Source organism: Budorcas taxicolor, chromosome 14, assembly GCF_023091745.1.
Source record: "Budorcas taxicolor isolate Tak-1 chromosome 14, Takin1.1, whole genome shotgun sequence".
Classification (NCBI taxonomy): Eukaryota; Metazoa; Chordata; class Mammalia; order Artiodactyla; family Bovidae; genus Budorcas; species Budorcas taxicolor.
The window spans coordinates 30,025,122-30,044,944 of NC_068923.1; the positions used below are offsets into that span (position 1 = coordinate 30,025,122).

General features: G+C 45.1%; 1 protein-coding gene across 1 annotated transcript; it reads left to right on the top strand.

Annotated features, from left to right (window-relative positions):
* The first annotated feature begins 433 nt into the window (after positions 1 to 433).
* C14H8orf76 (chromosome 14 C8orf76 homolog) lies at positions 434 to 15,183 on the top strand. The gene is made up of 6 exons (XM_052651825.1): positions 434 to 558; positions 3,618 to 3,713; positions 4,443 to 4,586; positions 8,589 to 9,037; positions 10,966 to 11,098; positions 14,859 to 15,183. Exons 1-6 carry the CDS (start codon positions 442 to 444, stop codon positions 15,054 to 15,056), a joined length of 1,137 nt encoding a protein of 378 aa, XP_052507785.1. The 5' UTR covers positions 434 to 441; the 3' UTR covers positions 15,057 to 15,183.
* Positions 15,184 to 19,823: the final 4,640 nt, after the last annotated feature.

Below are 19,823 nucleotides of genomic sequence, written 5' to 3' on the forward strand. Positions count from 1 at the left end.
TAATAGTTTATCCTGAGAAAATTACTTAACCTTTCTAAGGCCACAATTTTTCATTTGAAAAATGAGAATCACTGTGTCTTTCAAAAGTTGTTAGAAAAGTTACAGTAAAATGGGGAAAAAAAAAAAAAGGCTTAACACAGTGCCAAGAATACTGTCAACAGTGAAAAACTGGTTTTGAACAGCTACCCTGAGGCCAGTGCTTTTTGATGAGTGCATGTAAGGATCGTTCTGCCCATCTCCAGAAACGGAGAAGTCAGGTTCTGTCCTCGCCTTGTGAATTAGATAAAATCTCAGCTCAACAACTTGAAACTTACCATGGAGCAAGTCCCGGTCTGGGCTCTGCCCTAAGACTACAAGTCCCAGCATGCCGCGCGCCGGATCTTGCCGGCCCCTTCCGCTCTAGGTACCGCCTCCTCTCGATGCGCCGGTGTAGGGCGCGCAATGGAAACGGGATGCTGGCTGCTGGGCGGCGAATTCGAGGACTCGGTGTTCGAGGAGAGGCGGGAGCGGCGGCCTGGACCACCCGAGTCGTACCGCGCCAAACGCTGCGAGCCGCAGGTGAGAGAGCGGGGCCTGTCGGCCTCACCGCAGCCTCCGGGCCTGCTGGTCTCGGCCCGACAGCGCTTCAGACGTCCTACGGCCGCGTAGCCTGTCCCCCGAACCCAGACCCTCTGGCCGCCCTACGCTCACCTGGGCCTCCCTGCCATCCCTCCACCTACGAGTCGCACCGGCTGAGTCCGACATCCTCTGCCCCCGAGGGAATCCCCGCGCAGCCGGCCATCACGTCACACCTGGCGTTCCGCCGGTCTCACCGCGCCTCGCTGGCCTCACGGGCCTACTCTGTAATCTGTATTAGCTACCATGGACTTTCGCTGCTTCTGCAGCCGTACAGTCAGGGCCCGCAAAAATTCAGCCACCGCCCACTTTTCAGACTTCAGTGTTGTCTGCTCTCCGAACCGGGCCTGTCCTTGTTCACTGAGTTCCCCTTGCCCACGTTAACCCCGCTCAGGTGGTCAAAATCGTTCAATTATATCCATTTCTCAAGGTGCACCTTAAATGCCGCCTCCTCCAGGAAGTTTTCTAACTCCCCCTTCCAACCACATTATCTTTGTCTTTGACTCCTTTCCCGTCTTTTACATATTAACGCAGTTGTCAGTGTCTCTAAAGCTCTTAGACCTAGAATGCTGAATGATCACAGGACGGTGCGTGCTTCACCTTATGTCCTCCACACTGCCTACCAGTTTTTGTTCATAGTAGGAACTCTGAATACTTTGCATAAGTAGAGTATTACCTTGGATTTTTCCTAGTCTGTAAATGTCATCCCACCAATAATAGTTCCTTTTTATCAAATAGTATTCCAGGCACTGGCCATATATTGTCTCATTTTTCCTTAAAATCCCTGTACGGACAGATGTCAGGCACTCTGAAATAACTGGATTGGATTGGATTTTTGTTTTATTTCATTTACATTTTCTCCTGGCCACGTGCAGTCTTTCAGAGTGGCCTCCTTGATCCTGTAGACTAAAACTGGGAAATGGACTTTTGAAGTCCTGTGGTACCACATTAAAAAGCCACAGTTGTGAGATAGGACACCTGGATTCCAGCATTGACTTTAAGAGTCAGTAAATTGACTTTCAGAGTGTCCGTTCCTTATTTGTCATTTGAGAAAAAAATAATGTTTGTTGGCTCACAGGATTATTGTGAGAGTGGAATGAGATAATGTGATGTGCTGTTTACTTATAAAGTAAAATCCCCCAAATCACTTGTCTTTAGGATTTATTTATTTGGCAAATGGTGACTCTCATAAATTCAGAGAGTTACTATTCAGGCCTCATTCAAGAAATGAATTCAGGCTTCATTCAAGTCCTGTTGGTTCTCCCAAGTGTAAAACTAGGAGTTTGAGTTAGATTTGTTTTCCCTTACTGCTCGGTGTGGAACCAGGTGTTTGTCTTACCAGCGCTTCACGTCTTAGTTCTCACCCTTGTTCACAGCTTTTCCCTCCTTTTCTTATCAGAATGGAGTATTTGAAGCCTTTCTTGTCTGAGTTCTTGCATTTGAAAGCCAATTTCGCCTGATCGTTTCCCAGTAGAATTTTGACTGTTGGGAGGAGGTTTGCAGTAATGCAGCTGTTCAAGAAGTTAGGAACTGGGGAGTAGTAAAGTGCAAAAGAAAATTATGAGTTCAGGATATAGACTGTTATTAGGTTACACACTGCTTCAGGGAGAACAGAAAAGCAGTGGTTGCTAGCTTTCTCCACTGTAGGGGATCAGGCTAAGGAGGGAACTATATAACTAAGATAACAGGGTGGGTATGATACCCGGGCATCTCTCTTAGAAATGGAACCGAGAAGGTTTGACACCATGGTGGAACCATCACAAATGCAGTTACTTTTGAGTTAATAATAACATTTAACTGGGGACAGAGTTCATTTGACTTCAGTGTGTTTTACTGTGAGTAAAAGAGAGGACGAGATACTTCTTGGGAGCTGGAAAACTGGCACATGGTGTGCTTTTCATCATCCCTGTTTTCTCATCTTAACGTTCTTAATGCAATAATAAAGAAAATCTGTTTCACTTTTCTTTCTATCCGTAGGGTTTAAAGCAGTAGAAAAGTGGATAAAATATTCCAGATGGACTTTTCCTGAAACTTTTCTCCTACAGTACGTTGGCATTTGATTGCATGGAAGCCTCCTGTCAGCCTCCTGTCTTTGCTTGGATTCTACTTTTGGCTGTTACACTTTCATAATAGCACTATAATAGCAGTTCTTTCCTATGTTATCTCTGTAAAGAGTTGTCAATCCCAGTTCCATCCACCCTAAGAATTTCTCTGCAGGAAAACATCTCAGTCTAAAGAACCACTGTAAACTGTGCTAGTTAAATGTAGGTTCCCAGGCCCTAAACCCCAAATTGGAAATGCTATGGAAACTAAATATTTTCACGCTTCTTTAGTTGACGTATCATATTATTGGTATATTTATTAATGGTGATAATTTCCATAAAAACTGAGTCACCATTAATATTGTCATTCTTGGGACTTCCCTGGTGGTCCAGTGGTTAAGAATCTGCCTTGGAATGCAAAGGACGTGAGTTCGAGCCCTGGTCTGGAAACAGATCCCACATGCTGCAGGGCAACCAAGCCTGCTGGTTGCAACTGCTGAGCCCACATGCTGCAATGAAGACCCAGCACAGCAAAGAAAAAAAAAAAAAAAAACTTGTCATTCTTCCTTGTCAGATGTTTTCCTGAGTCTTATCCTGGAGAAGTATGACTTTTCTGAGGTTTAATCAGTTATATATGGGAAATTGCCCCTGAGTCTGGGGTGGAAAGGACTTCCCAGGTGGCATTAGTGGTAAAGAACCCAGCTCCCAATACAGGAGACACGAGAGATGTGGGTTCAATCCTTGGGTCGGGATGATCCCCTGGAGGAGGGCGTGACAACCCGCTCCCGTATTCTTGCCCGGAGAATCCCATGGACAGCGGAGCCTGGAGGGCTGTATAGTTTTCCAACCCCTTTGGGGTTGCACAGAGGTGGACACGACTAAAGTGACTTAGCACTCCTGCACATGGGGTGGAAAAGCATAACCTCCTTCTCTGTAATATGCTGTTTTCACAATTTCTAGTGGTTTTATGAAGAAACAGGGAGCAGCGATGATGTTGAAGCTCTGACTGTCCAGAAATTCAAAGGGGACCTGGCCTACAGACGGCAAGAGTATCAGGTAGGATTTAACATATAGAAGATTGTGCCGCTTGAAGTGTTCTCTTGTTCTGTCCACTGCAGCATATTTAAATACAGAACAATGTACTGTAATAAGTTATGAGTGTGTTGCTTTTGAAGATGATTTTAATCTTTCGAGAGATGTGTTTGTACTCTTAGAATCCCAAGCTTCTGCCCTTCTCCACACGGCTCTGTATGCTTTGTTTTGTTGCCTGCCACTCCAGTATAGAGAGCTTGTTTGGATCCTTGTCGATTCCTTATCTCCTCAGTATACAGAAGCCTCTAGCTTGGATACCTCATGGGGCCACAGGAACAAGGCACCCCAAAATGTGTTTTAAAAAAGAAGTGGGGGAAAGAACTAACAACTAGCTATCAGCGTGCTTTTTATATTGACTTCATGTCATCTTCACAAGGATCCTGTTGTTGTTTTGCTCATGTGAAAAGGTTCTACAGCAAGTTTAGTGGCAAAACCGGGAGTCAAGTCCTGGTCTTTTGGGCTCCAGAATGCTTTAGTTATATTTTCCAGCCATTTCTTCTCTACCTCTTAGAAAACTAGGACCGATTGAAATGCTCAAGTCTTCCTTTAGTTCATTGCAGGGTCAGTTATAACATTACCTACTGCCTAGGAAACACATCACCCCCATGACTGAATTCTTTTTTCATATTGTGTTTTCTGCCTTTCTCTTCATCCCTTCCCTTCATTTGCCTTCATTTAACAATTATTTGCCAGAAAGCACTGCAGGAGTATTCCAGTATCTCAGAAAAACTGCCATCTACAAATTTTGCCATGAAAAGGGATGTCCAGGAAGGCCAGGCTCGATGCCTTGTTCACCTGGGAAGGCACAAGGAAGCCCTGGAGATTGCCACAAACTTGGTGAGTGGTTTCTGTGCCTGTTTCCATTTGCTTTCCTAGGATGACTGAATAGTTTATTTTCTAAAAAAAAAAAAAAAAAAAAGACAAAACAAAAAACAACCTCTTGCTGGCAGCAAAATCTGTGGGTTTGGATAAGCAGAAGGAAATTGTCAGTGGTGGAAGAACTTTATTATGATGAACAGTTTGGAGCTCCAGACATAATCATTTCCTTGTAATATTTTTTCCTGTTTTATGCTCAAAATTCTTCACTGCCTGAAAACCTCACTTGCAAAGGTTTTACTCTTGTTAGGAGTAAATAAATACTCAGTAAATTACCAGTGATCTTTTTTCTTCTTAGATGTTTTGTTGTTGTTTAGATTTTTATTTTCCGAAGTTTCTACAATGAATATATATTACTTTTATAAACAGGAAAAAAAAGGCTGCCAAAAATTAAATAAATATCATACTAAGCCAGGCTTAATCCTTTTTATTCTTGATGGAGTCTGCAGAATTTTTTTTAAGCAATAAAAAAGAGCACTGCTGGATTCTGCTTATTTTTGTTTTCAGATTAAAGCCCCTGTAGGTTTTTTGTGTAAATTTTATATGGGAGTGAGTTTGAGTCCACCAATCCTAGTTTATAGATGACCAGTTTTCTTCCTTGGAGGGACGTAATGAAGCACCAAGGCACTGATCTTGAATCCTTCGAATCTTGTTGGCCAGAGGTCAGCCTAAAGTATGCATGCAATTGAATTGTCCTCCTCTATCTCATTAACTAAGAGAAATCCTTAAATTTACTTGCGTGGGCTTTATTGCATAGGACCTCAGCCTCTTGCCATGAGAAGAAACCTTGGTGGTAATGTTCTTCAGAACATGGAAAACAACTGTGTTTTGTTCTTTCCTTTTCTACTAATTATGGGTTAATTCTTAAAACCGGAAGATTACTCTGTTAAGGAAGCACATGGCATGAACACAGTGAACTTGGTGGGTTTTAACAGTGTTCAGCCTCCCTGTTCTGCAAATTAGCAGCAACCTGGGTTCTTTCGGTTGATTTTTCTAGATATCCGTCACCCGTCCTTCATTATGGCTCCGGCTCTGCTCTACCATTACCTACCTCTCCCTCGCATCTCCTGATGTCACTGTTGTGCTTTGTCTTCCCCTGAGTACCCCTGAAGGCAGCTAGAGTAATGTCAAGGCTGGACTGTCTCTGGTTCCTTCTAGCTTAGTGAGTCTGTTCTGTGGCTCAGAGAAAAATGTGTTGCCAATCAGCAGATGCCATCCGGAGCGCGAGATCCAGGCAGGAGGAGGGACCACTCAGAAGCCCTTCAGCTCCTCTGTCAGGCCTTGGAGGACTGCTGCTTGGGCTCCTGGGCACCCTGACAGGCAGGAATATTAGGGAGGAAATGGCACCAGAGGCTAGTGGGTCTCACCCCTTGCTTTGAAGGGTGAGATCTCTTCACGTGATCTCAGTGAACCCTGCCTATTTGCATGGCTTTCTCATTTCCTGATACCCTGTGTTTTGTTTTCATTTTAAAAGTTTCTCCCTTCTTATAGACCCTCTTTTTTTAAGTTTGCTCTGTCTCGTTTCTGGGTTTTGTTCCAGCGGTTACTGTCACCTCATACTCTGTAGGGAATAGGTCAGCATTGAACAAAACAGACAGCAAGTCCTAGAGCACCCAGCATGACATAAACATTTTATGCTCACAACTTCTACTGAAGTTTATTCGTCTCTCTTCTTAATGATTTTTTAATAAAATTGGTAACAGAACTTATTTCTTAATTTAAATATCTTATAGTCGCTGGTAGGCTCATGTGATAAACTGTGGTAAGGAAACTGCTTTTTGACAGTTAATGACTTTTTTTTCCCCCATTTGTCACTTCACAAACATTTCAGTCCTACCATGTGCCCAGTTCTGGGTTCGATGCCAAGGAGAGAGAACCCTGTCCATACCCTGCGTTTACATCACTCACCTAGTAACTAATGGGAGGCTTCTAAGCCCACTAACACGCCTCAGCTCTTCTGAAGTTCCTTTATTCTGTGGCTTCTAGCAGGATCTGCTGTAGCTCTGCTGCTTACTAGCTGTGTGACGGCAGGCAGCCTGCCTAACTTCTCTGTTGTGACTCGGTTGCCTCATCTCTAAAATGGGAATAGCGACAGTCTATTTTAAAGGATTATCATGGGGATCACATGAGTGAAGCAGGAAGAGTAGTGTGTGGCATATGGTGAGCGTTCTGTAAATGTTAGCAATCATCACCATCATTGCATTACAGGACTTGCAATATTCTGGGAAAAAGCACACAAACTCATTTAAATGGAATTTAATTTCCAGAGACTTCCTTATTAGTTGTGCTCAGTCATGCCTACTCTTTGTGACCCTGTGGATTGTAGCCTTCCAGGCTCCTCTGTTCATGGGATTTTCCAGGCAAAAAGACTGGAGTGGCTTGCCATTTCCTTCTCTTCACTGGTTAGGCCACCCAGAATCGGTGCATCAGAATCATGGTTTGTATGCTACAGACCCCAACACACACTTGCTTTCTCAGTGTGAACATGTTTTTATTCGTATTTATTTTAAAGTCTTTATTGAATTTATTACAGTATTACTTCTGTTTTCTGTTTGGTTTTTTTGGCCACAAGGGATGGAGGATCTTGGTTCCCTGACCAGGGATTGAACCTCTACCTCCTGCATTGGAAGGTGAAGTCTTATCCCCTAGAGCACCAGAGAAGTCCCTGGAAATGTTTTGAAACAGTATAGAGCACTATGGACTGGTTGTAGAGGAAAGGTTGCATTTCCTGTAGACAGTCTATACATGTTGCTTTTCTTACTATAAATAAGAAACATGAAGATGTATTTCTCAACAGTTATTAGACATCTGCTATGTCTGAGATGCTGTGCTCTGTACTGGGAATTCAGCATTGAACAAAAACTCTTTTGGAACTTAGTAGTCTGTGGGGAAAGAAAGAATACTGAATGATAGTAATAGTAGAACCAGATCAGTTCTGTCTTGGGAAGGTACAGTATGACCTAGTAGGTTACATGGGGCTTGGTTTCTTTTCTTTTCACTCAGCGTATGGATATTTAGAGTCCTCCCCAAGGTTTCACTCACTGACGTGCCAGTTTCTTCCAGCTGCATGCTGGGTAGTTTTACTTTTTTTTCTCGCTCGGTTCTGTGCAGGAGCTTGATCCAGATACTAGTAGGCCAGATTTTCCTTAGACTTAAAATCAACTGAATCTCTGCAGACTTTGACTTAGAAAAAGAAACCCTCACCCACAGGGCTTTTGCCATATGGCAAGTTAGGCAAGAGGTGGTGCCTCTGGTTAAGTAGACTTGAAAAGGATTTTCTGATCAGAAGGAAACCAAGCAACCCCCTCTGGCCAAGAATAACTGGTCTTGGTAATGGTTACCAGAGAAGGCATTTGGATTCAATTACGATGCATCATGAAACACTGAGAGCTTCAGGGCCATCCTGTTTAAGATGTCTAAGCCAAGTAGAATTTGGAAATAGAGTCCATTTGAATCCTCAAGGAAATTGCCATTTGGATTTTTAGAAAGCCTGGAATATTAAAATGGAACCATTAGCCCAGAGTATAAAAAAGTTGGCTTGGTTCTTTCAGATGTCTGGCTGAAGACAGTTAAGATTATAATGCACAATTGAAAATAAACTGACACAGAGGTTTTTGGTACTGAGCTTTGCCAAGCCACTATCACCTGGATTATGTTACTGCTGTGACATTAGGGTGTTTGGGAATGACTGGTAATATTTTGTTGGGTAGTGTATACTGAGGAGCCTGAAGCGATCAGGGGGTCACAGAGAGTCGGAGGCGACTGAACATACACATATATTTCTCTTGGTTTATGGTTTCAAAATGAGATCTATTGAGAAACATTTAGTTTGCTCTACTTATGTGGCTAATGAAAGATACTTGTGATTTAGGACACGCACAACTTAGATTTTTAGGCATCTTCATTTTTATATGGGAAACATCCTGTAGTTTAAACATTTTAACCTTTGTTTTTTCTCTTCAGGAAAATAAAGCAACTAACACAGACCATTTAACCACTGTACTCTACCTCCAGTTTACTATTTGTTCCAGTTTGCAGAACTTGGAGAAAACCATTTTCTGCCTACAGAAACTGATTTCTTTGCATCCCTTTAATCCTTGGAACTGGGGCAAATTGGGAGAGGCTTACCTGAACCTGGGGCCAGCGCTGTCAGCATCGCTTGCGTCATCTCAGAAAGAGAACAGTTTCACCTCAAGTGACACGGCTATCAAATCCTCCTTTCCCCACTCAGGAAAAGACTGTCTTTTGTGTTTCCCTGAAACTTTGCCTGAGAGCTCTGTGGAAGTAAGCAGTGGTAACAAGCAAAAGAGTGAGAAAGCTCTTAAAAATATTCAAAACCGTATGACAGAAGAGAGAGCAGCAGTGTTGCTAGAAACTGAGATGAAAGCCTGTGCCTCTTTTATACGAACCAGGTAAGCTCAGAATGGATGAAACACACAGGGTGCTAAGGGTGAAATAAAGGTTCTATTTCTCTGATTTTAAGCTTCTAAAAATTCTAGGCTAGACACCTGATACATGTTTTTGAGATTCTTCCTATGGTCTTGACGGGATCTTTTGAATGTGCCCTTTTAGTATGTAAGATTTAAAAACAGCTGTGCTTGCTCAGGAATACAGCTCATATCACTCAAGATATTAAGGTTGGCAGATGTTAAAATTAGGGGGTGGGGGGAGTTAAATATATAAAACATTGACGAAGGAGGAAACGATATTTTAAACAAGGGATTTTTCACTCAAGTTCCACAGAAAGCTACCAAAGAAGAAAATCAGACAACCCTGAAGAATCTGCCTTGTGGTGAGGGTGGATGGTGGTGCCTGCCCTGAGACAGGACAGCAGAACCAGTGGAGGGTGGGAGTCCAGCTGGAGCCTTCCGTGAGGAAGTGGGAGGTGGAGCTAGAGGAGCTCCAGAAAGGATCAGCGATCAGACGCAGTGAGAAAAGGCTTTGAAGGCAAGAGCTCATGTGTGGCCTCTGAGAAAGCAGTTTCAGTCACAGTGGGGACAGGCAGACGGCAGAGGATGGAGGGGTAAATGGACATGAAATGGAGGGAGCCAAGGGTAAGCGGTATTGTCCAGTAACCTCAAGAGCACGAGAGAGAAAGCAGGGACCTAAAGGGGTCATGTGTGTGAATGTCTCCAGAGGCCAGTAGATGATGGGAACAATCAGAGTGAAGGCCAGTCAGGTCGTGTGTTATTTTGTAAAACTCCAGCAGCTTCCCATTGCACTGACATAAATTCCATGCTGCTTTCCATGGTCCATGAGGACTTAACATGAGTTGGCCCTGCCCATCTCTTTCTCTAGTTTGTTTTCTTCCTGGCTGTATTTTGGTCACAGAGATCCTCCTGATTTTCTAACACTTGAAGCTAGTTCTCGTGGCCAAGCCCCCTTCCCCTGGCTAAGCCCCTTCTCCCAGATGTTCCTGTGGCTGCTTCCTCACTATCTGAACCTTAGCGTGAATGGTGGCTCAGAAAATCCTTCCGTCACGGCCCTGTCTGAGGTTAACGCCACGTCCATCCTGTCTGGAGTGTTTGTTTCATGGCCTTCATCACTGCCTGAGACTAGCTTATTTACCTGTGATCATTCTCCTTCCGCTCCTTGAGGCAGAAACCTGTCTGTTTTGCTCACCGGTATCCCTCAGGGCCTGGAGTAGTATGTGCATTTCTGGAGGCAGGAAATGAGTGAACAGGAGAGCTCTGCTTCTGGGTGTAGCAGCGAGGCCGGAGGGAAATTGGAACAATCTGCACAGTCAGTGTTTTAGAAAACAGTGAAGGGAAAGAGCTGTGGGAGGAGAGCAGGAGGAAGGAGAAGAGAGGGGACCAGGGCACGGCCATGATGGGGAGGTCAGGGGTGAACTGATTGTAAAGTGGATATCAGAGGGTCACTGAATGTTTGGCCCTGCTTCAAGTAATTGAAGCATGCTGGAGAAACTCCTTAGTCCTAGAGATCGGGTTGCTGTGGCTTCAGGGAGACCGAAGGGTCACAAAGCACCAGCTTCAAAGGGACTCCTCCTGGCACTTCTGGGGAGGAGCCTCTGATGGGGAGCCTTGTTCTCTTCACTCGAAATCATTTGTGCTTTCAGTCGCCCGACTTCTACAGGAAGCCCTTTTGAGGTCTTGCTCTCTGAAGGTTCCTTTGGAAGCTTGGTCTATGAATTTTAGAGAAGATGGTTCTCCAGTGTAATGTTGTGCAATTTGTTAAGAGTAAAGAGCTTTAGGGATTCAGATGAAGGTGAGGACCTTCTCCTTAGCCTAGAGGACTCACTTCCAGCCCAGTGCCAGTGCTGTGTGTGAACGTGTCTTTGTCCTTCTCGGGTGCCTCCAGACTGGGACCTGCTGTTTTTCAGGCTTTTGCTTCAGCTTGCCCAATCTCAGCAAACATCGTTTGCTTTGGAGAGGAACTTAAGGACTCAGCAGGAAATTGAAGATAAAATAAAAAGGTTCAGCTTCAAAGAAGACACTTTGCTGTTGATAGCAGAGGTGAGTGTGTCCCCCAGGGTTTATGTGAAATGAAGCATCACAGATATTTTTCCTGGCTCCGAGACCATTTAAAGAAAAAACCAAAAAACCACAGGGCTAAATTGCATCTTCTAGAGGACTTCTGTCTCCCTTCTTCCCTTGCCTTTTGATCACTTAACTGCCGCAAGTGGCCTCTTCCTCCTCTCTGTCCCGCAGCAAGTTCATCTACTTGTCGGTGCTTGTTAGCACCTGTCTACTTGAACATCAGAAATGCCCCATAATTGTTTCGTGAGTGCTGAATGAATGAATGTTGACATCTGGGCAGCTCTTTTGTCTGTCTTTCCCCCCATTTGTCCTCATAACAGCCTATGGGAGGGACAGAGCTGGGGTGAGGCTCACAGAGGCTGTGACTTGCCTAAGGTCAGATTTTAAGTGGCAGAAGTAAATGAGAACCCCTCCAGCTTCAAGTCCATTTTCTTTCTGCTCCACCCTGTTATTACTTTGACAGTTGCTTAGAAACTCAAATGTCAATTTTGTTTAACTGGTATTAGCTTTTTAAAAAATATGCTAATTGATAAGGCTTTCTCTGGTGGTCCAGTGGTTAAGACTCCAAGCTTCCACACTGCAAGGGACCCGGATTTGATCCCTGCTGGGGAAACTGAGATGCTGTATGTCTTGCTTGGTCAAAAATGTAAAAAGAAAAAATGCTCTTGAAATTGCTTAACATGGTGTTTGGAGATTATAAGTTTATGTTATTCATGCTAATTCCTTTTAATATATAATTGAAACTTGACGGCTCAAGCACTTTTCCCAGGAGAATAGCTCTTTATCCATATACCTCCTAGCGTGGTTCTTTCAAGAACTGCTGATGGTCTGTCTGTCCTGTCTTCCTCCCCCAGGCTAAGCTCTCAGCTGGACCCTTTTTCCCTCTTCTGGGGTCTTCACTCCCATCTGTTCTCTTTGAGCCTTTTTTCTGCCTTCCCCTTCCATGGGCTCATTCCCTTGGACCCTCAGACACATACAGATAGACCATCTCTCCCGAGTTTACGGCTGCTTTTCCTTCCTCTTTGCTTCCTGTCTTTCTTAGCATTCAGCGCCATTGGCCACTCACGTTTAGTTCCCTCTTCCTTGCTTCTGAGCAGCTGAACTGCTAAAAATACTCATCTTTTTCTCCTTTATTTCTTAAAATTTCTCTGCTGTTTGGGACTCTACTAGTTTCCCCTGTGCCCTAAGTAGTGACATTCCCTGAGCTTTCGCTCAGGTTCTCTGTCCTGTCTCTTTCTCCCACACAAACCGTAACCATGCTGTAGTTCCCGTTGTCACCTCTGGGTTAATGGACCCTCCAGTCTGTGTCCCATCTTGGAACACTTGTCTCCCATCTCAGATCAGTGACTTACGGAGTCGTTAATCCAAGGTGATTATTGATCTGCTGTCGCTTCGAGTACAAACGTAAAACGAGGCTACTTGGCAAAACCACCTTCAGTCAGCCTCTGGTCAGCGCCCAGCGTGGACTGGCCATCAGTACGTACCTGCTGAGAGGAGGCAGAGGGGAGCTAGAGAGCGCTGTCTTTGTTCTAGACTTAGTTTCTTTCATCGATCCTACCTGTCTTTCTCCTTTCACCCAGACCTGACCGTCCCTCGCTGTGGGGCTCTCCTCTCAAGTCTCACCTCCTGCAGGGCCCACGGCCAACACCCTAGTCCCGTTGCCTCACATCTGACTCTCATAGTGACCTCCTGCCTTGGCTCCTCACTCTCTCCCTGCAGATCTGTCTTCACCTGTGCTGCTGGGCTCATCTTAAAACATGGCTTTGACCATGTTACCTGCTTGCTTTAAAAACTAAAATTCAATGTGTCACCATTACCTTAGAGGTTGGGTCTAATTCTGGTGCCTTGATAGGATGTCTGAGGCCTTCCCGAGAGTAATCTCAGACTTAGGGCCTGGTCATTCCTTCCACAAACCTTTTGCTTCCACTGGACTAATCTCCCACATCTAGCACACCTGTCATGGGTTTTCCCATCTCCATCTACTTACTGTTCTCACCCTGAGACCCAGCCTGGGTCGCACATCCTCCAGGAACCTTTTCCTAAACATCCTGGTCTGTGGCAATTTCTCCCTCTGAGCTCGATAGAGTGATTGCTGAAATAGGTAGCTCTTTGGGCCCCTGAAAATATAAGAATGTCTTATCTTTTCAGCTAGATTTTAAGTTCCTTGTAAGACATTCTTTGTTGTCATTAACCTCTTGCGATCCCATGGACTGTAGCCCGCCAGGCTCTTTGGTCTATGGGATTTCCCAGGCAAGAATACTGGAGTGGGTTGCTATTTCCTTCTCCAGGGGATCTTCCCAACCCAGGAATCAAACCCAAGTCTCCTGCTTGGCAGGCAGATCTTTCCACCGAGCCACCCAGGAAGCCCTGTAAGACATCCTTTAGGAGATGTCTTAAACATCTTCATATTCTTCACCATGTGTGACAGATAATAGTTCTCTGTCTGCGAATTATGCACCTGCTGAGCCCTCTTTTTGAAATATTGCATTGTTTGAATATTGCTATCATTCCATTCTATTTTTTTTTAATTAAAAAAATACACTTTTGGTGTTATATCTCAGATTTTAAAATACTACATTTCACTGAGTCCAAGCAGTCTTCAGTTGTTAAGACACATCATTAATTGAGGTGCCACTAAAAGAAAAGTAAGATGCTTTTTATACTATGACACAGCAGTGGTTATAAGATACAACTTGGTTTTTAGAAATGTCAAGATAGAAAAACAGAAATTGTCTTCCAATTGATAAAAATTACCATGCTTTAATAAATCCTGACAGTTTCTACTCATCCTGTCAGCCTTTGCCTCAAACAGTAAGTAGTCTTTGAAGATTTAAAGCCAGTGGAACCTGTTCTTTGAGTGGGTTTCTAATCCATTATGATTTGAGTATTTACAAACAGAGGACCTCAGGGTTTGTAGGAAACCTAGAGATCATCTAGTCCAAATCCAAGTGACCAGTTCCCTCTACCATACCCCTGCCAAGTGGCTCCCTGACTTTTCATGATAATTGGTGGGAAATGTTTGGGGTGGGAAATGTTCACTGTCCTTACCAAAGTGGTCCGATCACTTCCTGCAAACGTAGTTTTGTGGGTGTCTTGTCAAAGAGAATCTCACACAGAATCTGGACCTGGACCCTCACCAGTAGAGGGCAGTGTTGCGCCTTCAGAGAGCTGGCGTGCTTGCAGGTCTCTGGGGTTGCTGTGGTGACCATCCTGGAGGGTTGGAGTCTCTCTGGGTCAGGAAAGGGCAGACTCAGCTACTCGCTGCTCAGCTGTTTGCTGCCTTTGACGTCTCTGGAGAACTTCATAAGAAGGGGTCTGTGCTCTCTGCAAAGTAGCAGTTATGTTCCTCCCAAGCCTGCTCTTCTGTCGTTTATGAGAAGAAGAACCCCTCACGGTTGCGTTCTTGCCCTCCGAAGATGCTCTGTGATCTGTGAAGGTCGACTCGGCACTCCCTGTGGCCTGAGTGGTACCCTTGCCACGTTTGTGCCTCCCTGATGTGCTGACTCAGGGAAGCGTGAGAGTAGCAGTAGGGTATTTACGCAGGTGGTCTTGGATCACTACTTCATAAACATCTTTTCAATATGTTGAATTGTCAGAGTTGTCCCCTGGCTGCTGAAGAAGTTCTGCTTTTGTGTGAAATCCTTTGCGCTTGATGACTAGCATGGTCTTCCATTCGGTGTCTGCTGCACCTATTATTGGGAAAGAGTTTTATCTTTCTTCCCCCCTCCTATTGCAGGTTATGGGCGAAGATATCGTCCCAGAAAAAATCAGAGACGAGGTTCACACAGAGGTCAAGTGTGTTGGCCCCGCGGCCCTGACTACCTTGGTGATCGGGTCTTCGAAAGAGTTTGAAGACAAGTGGTTCAGAAAGATCAAAGACCACTTCTGTCCCTTTGAAAATCAGTTCCACACAGAGATACAGATCTTGCCTTAGTGGTCCCTATAAAAACAAAAAACATCTTGTACTGTATTAAGTGTTCTGGTTTACTTCAGATAGAATCCTCTGCTAATCATGGAATATACTGAATTAAAAATAATCATCTATGTTTTATAAAAATGGCTTCTCTCCCAGATAATTTCTGCTGTATTCAGTTTCTTGACTTTTTGTTTTCTTTTTAGATTTCTGTCCTTCACTTGTGTGAGGCCTACTGCTCCTTTAGAAGATATCTGTTGGAAAAGTGTTTAAAGGGACTTTTAGGACCTTACCTGGCAGTCTGGTGGTTAAGACTCTGCCTTGCAATGCAGGGGGTGCAGGTTCAGTCCCTGATGGTGCAGCTAGGGTCCCACATGTCATAGGTGTGGCCAAAATTAAAAATAAATACAATGTTATAAATCAGCTATGCTTCAATTTAAATGAATTTTTTTTAATAAAAGAGACTTTTAGATTTTATAATCTTTTAAAAACAGTTACTGTATTAGCAGTGTAAGTATCCATGTTGTTTTGGTAAATTCATCATGAGGGACCAAGAATGCTAAAGTGTGATAGGAAACCATTTCTAGAAAGGGTATGTTGAAGGCTGAGATTTACCACACCTCTAAACCTGCACATTAATCTGCCAGTGTCATGGAGACTGCAGAAGACTTGATTACTCGTGGCCCAGGAAACAGGATTTATTGTTCCATTGCTCAGTTGTGTCCGACTCTGCGACTCCATGGATTGCAGCCTGCCATGCTTCCCAATCCATCACCATGTCCCAGAGTTTGCTCAAACTCATGTCCATTGAGTCGATGATACCATCCAACCGTCTCATCCTCTGTTGTCCCCTTCTCCTCCTGCCTTCATTCTTTCCCAGCATCAGGGTCTTTCCACTGAGTCGGTTCTTTGCATCAGGTGGCCAAAGTATTGGAGCTTCAGCATCAGTCGTTCCAATGAATATTCAGGATTGATTTCCTTGCAGTTGGAGGGACTCAGGATAAGCTTCAGCCTATTTGTGTCCATTCCTTTGCCTCCAGGTCTCAAGGCAGGTGACAAATACGGGGCCCAGACGAATGAGTGCATAAGCAGTGAGGTGTATTAGCGGAACCCTGAGCTTAGGAGAATCAGCTCCTTTATAACGAGCAGTAAGCAGGCCTTCCCTGTGCTCCAAGGTAGGACAAGTCCTTTTAAAGGTTGTTTGCTTTACATGCGTCTCTGAGAAGATAGTCTGGAATGAAGTGCCTTGTTCACAAGCTGTATTGAAACATGAGACCCGTGGAGCTCTGTCCCAGGTGATTATCCTCTCTGTTCAGCCACACAAATTATACTTGGTCCATAACATCATCTTCAAATAGAAAAGACTTGCTTGAATTATCTGGAATGGAAGTGCTCCCTTACGAGAAATAAAGTTTAATAATAGACCAAAACTTCATCAGATATTGCCCCCTCACAGCTTTTGATTTTATTTTTCTCAGCGGAAGGAAGAGAATTCCAGCCCTGGGCAAAATGGTGAAGTCATCAGTATCTCCCATGTACTTCACTGTTCATTTCTCCCTTTCCCAGGCCCCTTCCCAAAACAGACAAAGGTCTGGTTTTGTTTATAGTTTGAAACTCTTACTATGAGTGGCTGAGAACATGACTAGCGATTGCAGGTTTAGTCATTTATCTCTAATGTGAAACAAAAGACTGTTTAATTAACGGACATTTCAATTTTTAGAAAGTATTAAAAAGAATGAACCACCCCCCACCAAAATCCTCCCCATTGCCCCTCTACCCCTCCCTTGAGTCATCAACAACCGCTTACTGAGGTCCTGTATAGGACAGGCACTAGGTAGTTGCCGTGGAGACACTGGTTACTGTGGAGTTTACAGCCTAGTTGTGGGTGGCCTGCAGGATAGAACCCAAAGGGAAAGTAGTTGCCAAGCCCTTCATGACACAGCCTTGGGCTCCCAGGGGCTTCTCATGTGTCCCCACTGTCCAACTTCGAATGTGCCCAGTTTGTCACTGTTAAGTCTCGCAAGCTGGCAACTCAGCCCGGAACCCCCGCCCCTTCGTGTGGCTAGTTTGTGTTGGGCTCACAGGTCTCCACCTGGTTTCAGCTTCCAGAAGTCTTGATTCCCAGGTGGTCAGTTTCACACTGTGCTCCTTCCCTGCTCTTTCGCCCCTATTTTGGCCCTCACGATGCTATCTTGTCATCACCTGTTTTCCATGAGACACTTAAGCTTTGTAAAAATTGTGGACTCAGACTGTCTTGTTCATATTTGTATCCCCAGGGCAGAACACCTGGCCTCTCGCCAAATGTTTGTGGAAGAGAATCACTGAATTAATTGGCCAGCATCTTGCTTTGTTTGCACAAAAGGTTAATACCCCGAAGGTCTGACAGTGTTGCGGCAATCTGCTTGGAAACGCAGTCCATTTCTGTCTCTGTAGCCAAAACTCCTTCCTCCTGCTCATATGGGGCCTCCTGGAAATCCCCATTTCTCCCCTCACTTCTCTGGGCTTCCTATCTCATCCTGGTCCCCTTCTGACTTTGCCCAGACTGTTAGCTTGCAGCCCTCTGGCTGTCCTCCCAGGCCCACTGTTGATGCAGTCCTGGACAGCTGAGTGGTCTGCCCACACCCTCACTCCCGCCCCACCTCCCTTCCCTGGCAGCAGCGTGTCCATACATGTGAGAATCCAGTCTCCTGTACCCTGATGCCCCAGCTGTAACACAGGGCAGGAAAGGGCAACCAGGAAGACTGGGTGTCATCACACACAAGTCATCTTGATTATTTCCAGCACAGATGGTGAAGGTAATTAATTGAGCAATGATTATGCTAGAGAAAAATCTCAGGCCTGCGTGCTGCCCCCACCCTCTTGTTAATGAGTGAGTCACTCAGAAGGTGAGCAGATGCGGAGCACTGAGGCGTCTGTCTGCATCCTCGGCTGGGTTGGGACCCAGGGCAGTTCTTCCTCTCGTGACTCTCCAAAGGCCTGTCTTCAGTGTTTTCTCCCAAGGTGGATGGGGGGGGGGGGCACATGCCCCAAACTTGAGCTGGTGAGAGTCCTTTGTCTTTTATACTCCTACACCCTTGCAACCTTATACTGTAGCCAAAGGGATCTAGTAAAAATACTCTTCTCTGAATCCTTCAGTCATTTCCCAAATCCTGAGGCCCAGGAGGCCCTGTGTGGTCTGGCCCCGGCCCACATCACCCCAGCTCACTCTGATTTGTTCTCGTGCCTATATAATCCGCAAGTGGCCTCCCACCCAAGCCCTATGCCCATCCAGTTCCCTCTAGTCGGAACACTCCAGCTGCAACCCTCCAACCCTGCCATACACTTGCGTTTCCTACAGATCCCAGCTCAAAGGTCACTCTCAGACAAGATGGTTCTGAGTCCAGACTTCCTCAGTTTCCCCCTTTAAATGTCAGAGCGACCGCTTTTTTTAATTCCCTGAAAGTGCTTGTTCAATCACTAAGTCATGTCCAACTCTTTGCGACCCCATGGACGACAGCACACCAGGCTTCCCTGTCCTTCACTATCTTCCAGAATTTGCTCAAGTTCCTGTCCATTGAGTTGGTAATGCTATGTAACCATCTAATGGAACTGACATTGAATAGTCATTGTGTGAATCCTCCTTGCAAAGCATAGGCTCCGGGACTGTCTCTGGTTTGCCGCTTCATGGTGGAGCTCAGCTTCCCGGACACGCCTTGACTTTCTACCCAGTGCTGCCTTCCTGCACCCTAGGTCCTGGCAGAGGCAGCCTGAAGCCTGGGGAGCCAACAGCCCATTCCCCCAGAGCTCCACTGCAGATGCCCCGCCTACCTGTGGGGTACCACATTCCCACAAAGACGTCCTTCATTTTAGGAAGACCTGGGGTAGAAATCTATGGAACAAATCCAAGGCTGCTATTTACAAAAGCAGTCATTTTAAATAGCAGCTCTTTAGTGCTTTTGAAATGTAGTCTATAAAAGTAGTTTATACACTACTTTCCAAGGTCTTCATATAAAAACAAGCAAGCAAAAACCAGAGAGGATTATACGAAAGAATCCAAAGCTCCAGAAATAAGGGTTCTGAAGAGGGACAGCCGGGGGCTGCCAGACTTGTCCCGATCAAAGTGTGTCTACCAGGTGACATTGCTAACAAGGTCAGACAATCAGGACAGGCCTTTATCTGCTTGGGGCTCACTGTCCTTTTTGTCCTTTCTCTCTCCTTGGCACAGGGTGCCTTGGTCACTGAAAGCTTTGATGAGACTTGAGTTTGATCCCTGGGTTGGGAAGATCCCCTGGAGAAGGAAATGGCAACCCGCTCCAGTTTTCTTGCCTGAAGAATCCCGTAGATAGAGGAGCTTGGCAGGCCCAAGTCCATGGAGGTCACTGAGAGTCTGACACAACTGAGCACACAGCCAACCAACAAATCCTGGTATGGACCACTTGGGTCCTTTCAATCTTGGTTTTAGAAAAAGACGTCGTATCTCAGAATGCTATTTCTAAGTGACACTCCTTTATGAAACCTTGATAGAGCATCATTGTAAAAGATATCAAAGACAAGATGATTCCATCTCTTTCGAAGAGCTTCCATTTCCAGTAGACGTAATAGGACATCCACATAAGTTACAAATAAGGGTCTGGAAGGAGCAGTGGACGGTGCAGAGGGCAGGGTATCAGGCTTCATGAAGGAGGTCATATCTGAGTTGGGCCTGGTGAGGGGGTGGTCTCTACCAGGCCTGCATGGTTTCTCAGTCGAGGGATGAGAGAACGTGAAGCCTGGTCGTCCAGGTTAGTGGGTCCGTTGGGATGTGAGAGA

Excerpts from the sequence above, each read along its gene's own strand:
- C14H8orf76 (XM_052651825.1), top strand. The coding sequence starts at position 442 with ATGGAAACGGGATGCTGGCTGCTGGGCGGCGAATTCGAGGACTCGGTG. Across the intron at positions 559-3,617 it reads CCAAACGCTGCGAGCCGCAG|TGGTTTTATGAAGAAACAGG; the intron begins GTGAGAGAGCGG and ends CACAATTTCTAG. Across the intron at positions 4,587-8,588 it reads TGGAGATTGCCACAAACTTG|GAAAATAAAGCAACTAACAC; the intron begins GTGAGTGGTTTC and ends TTTTCTCTTCAG.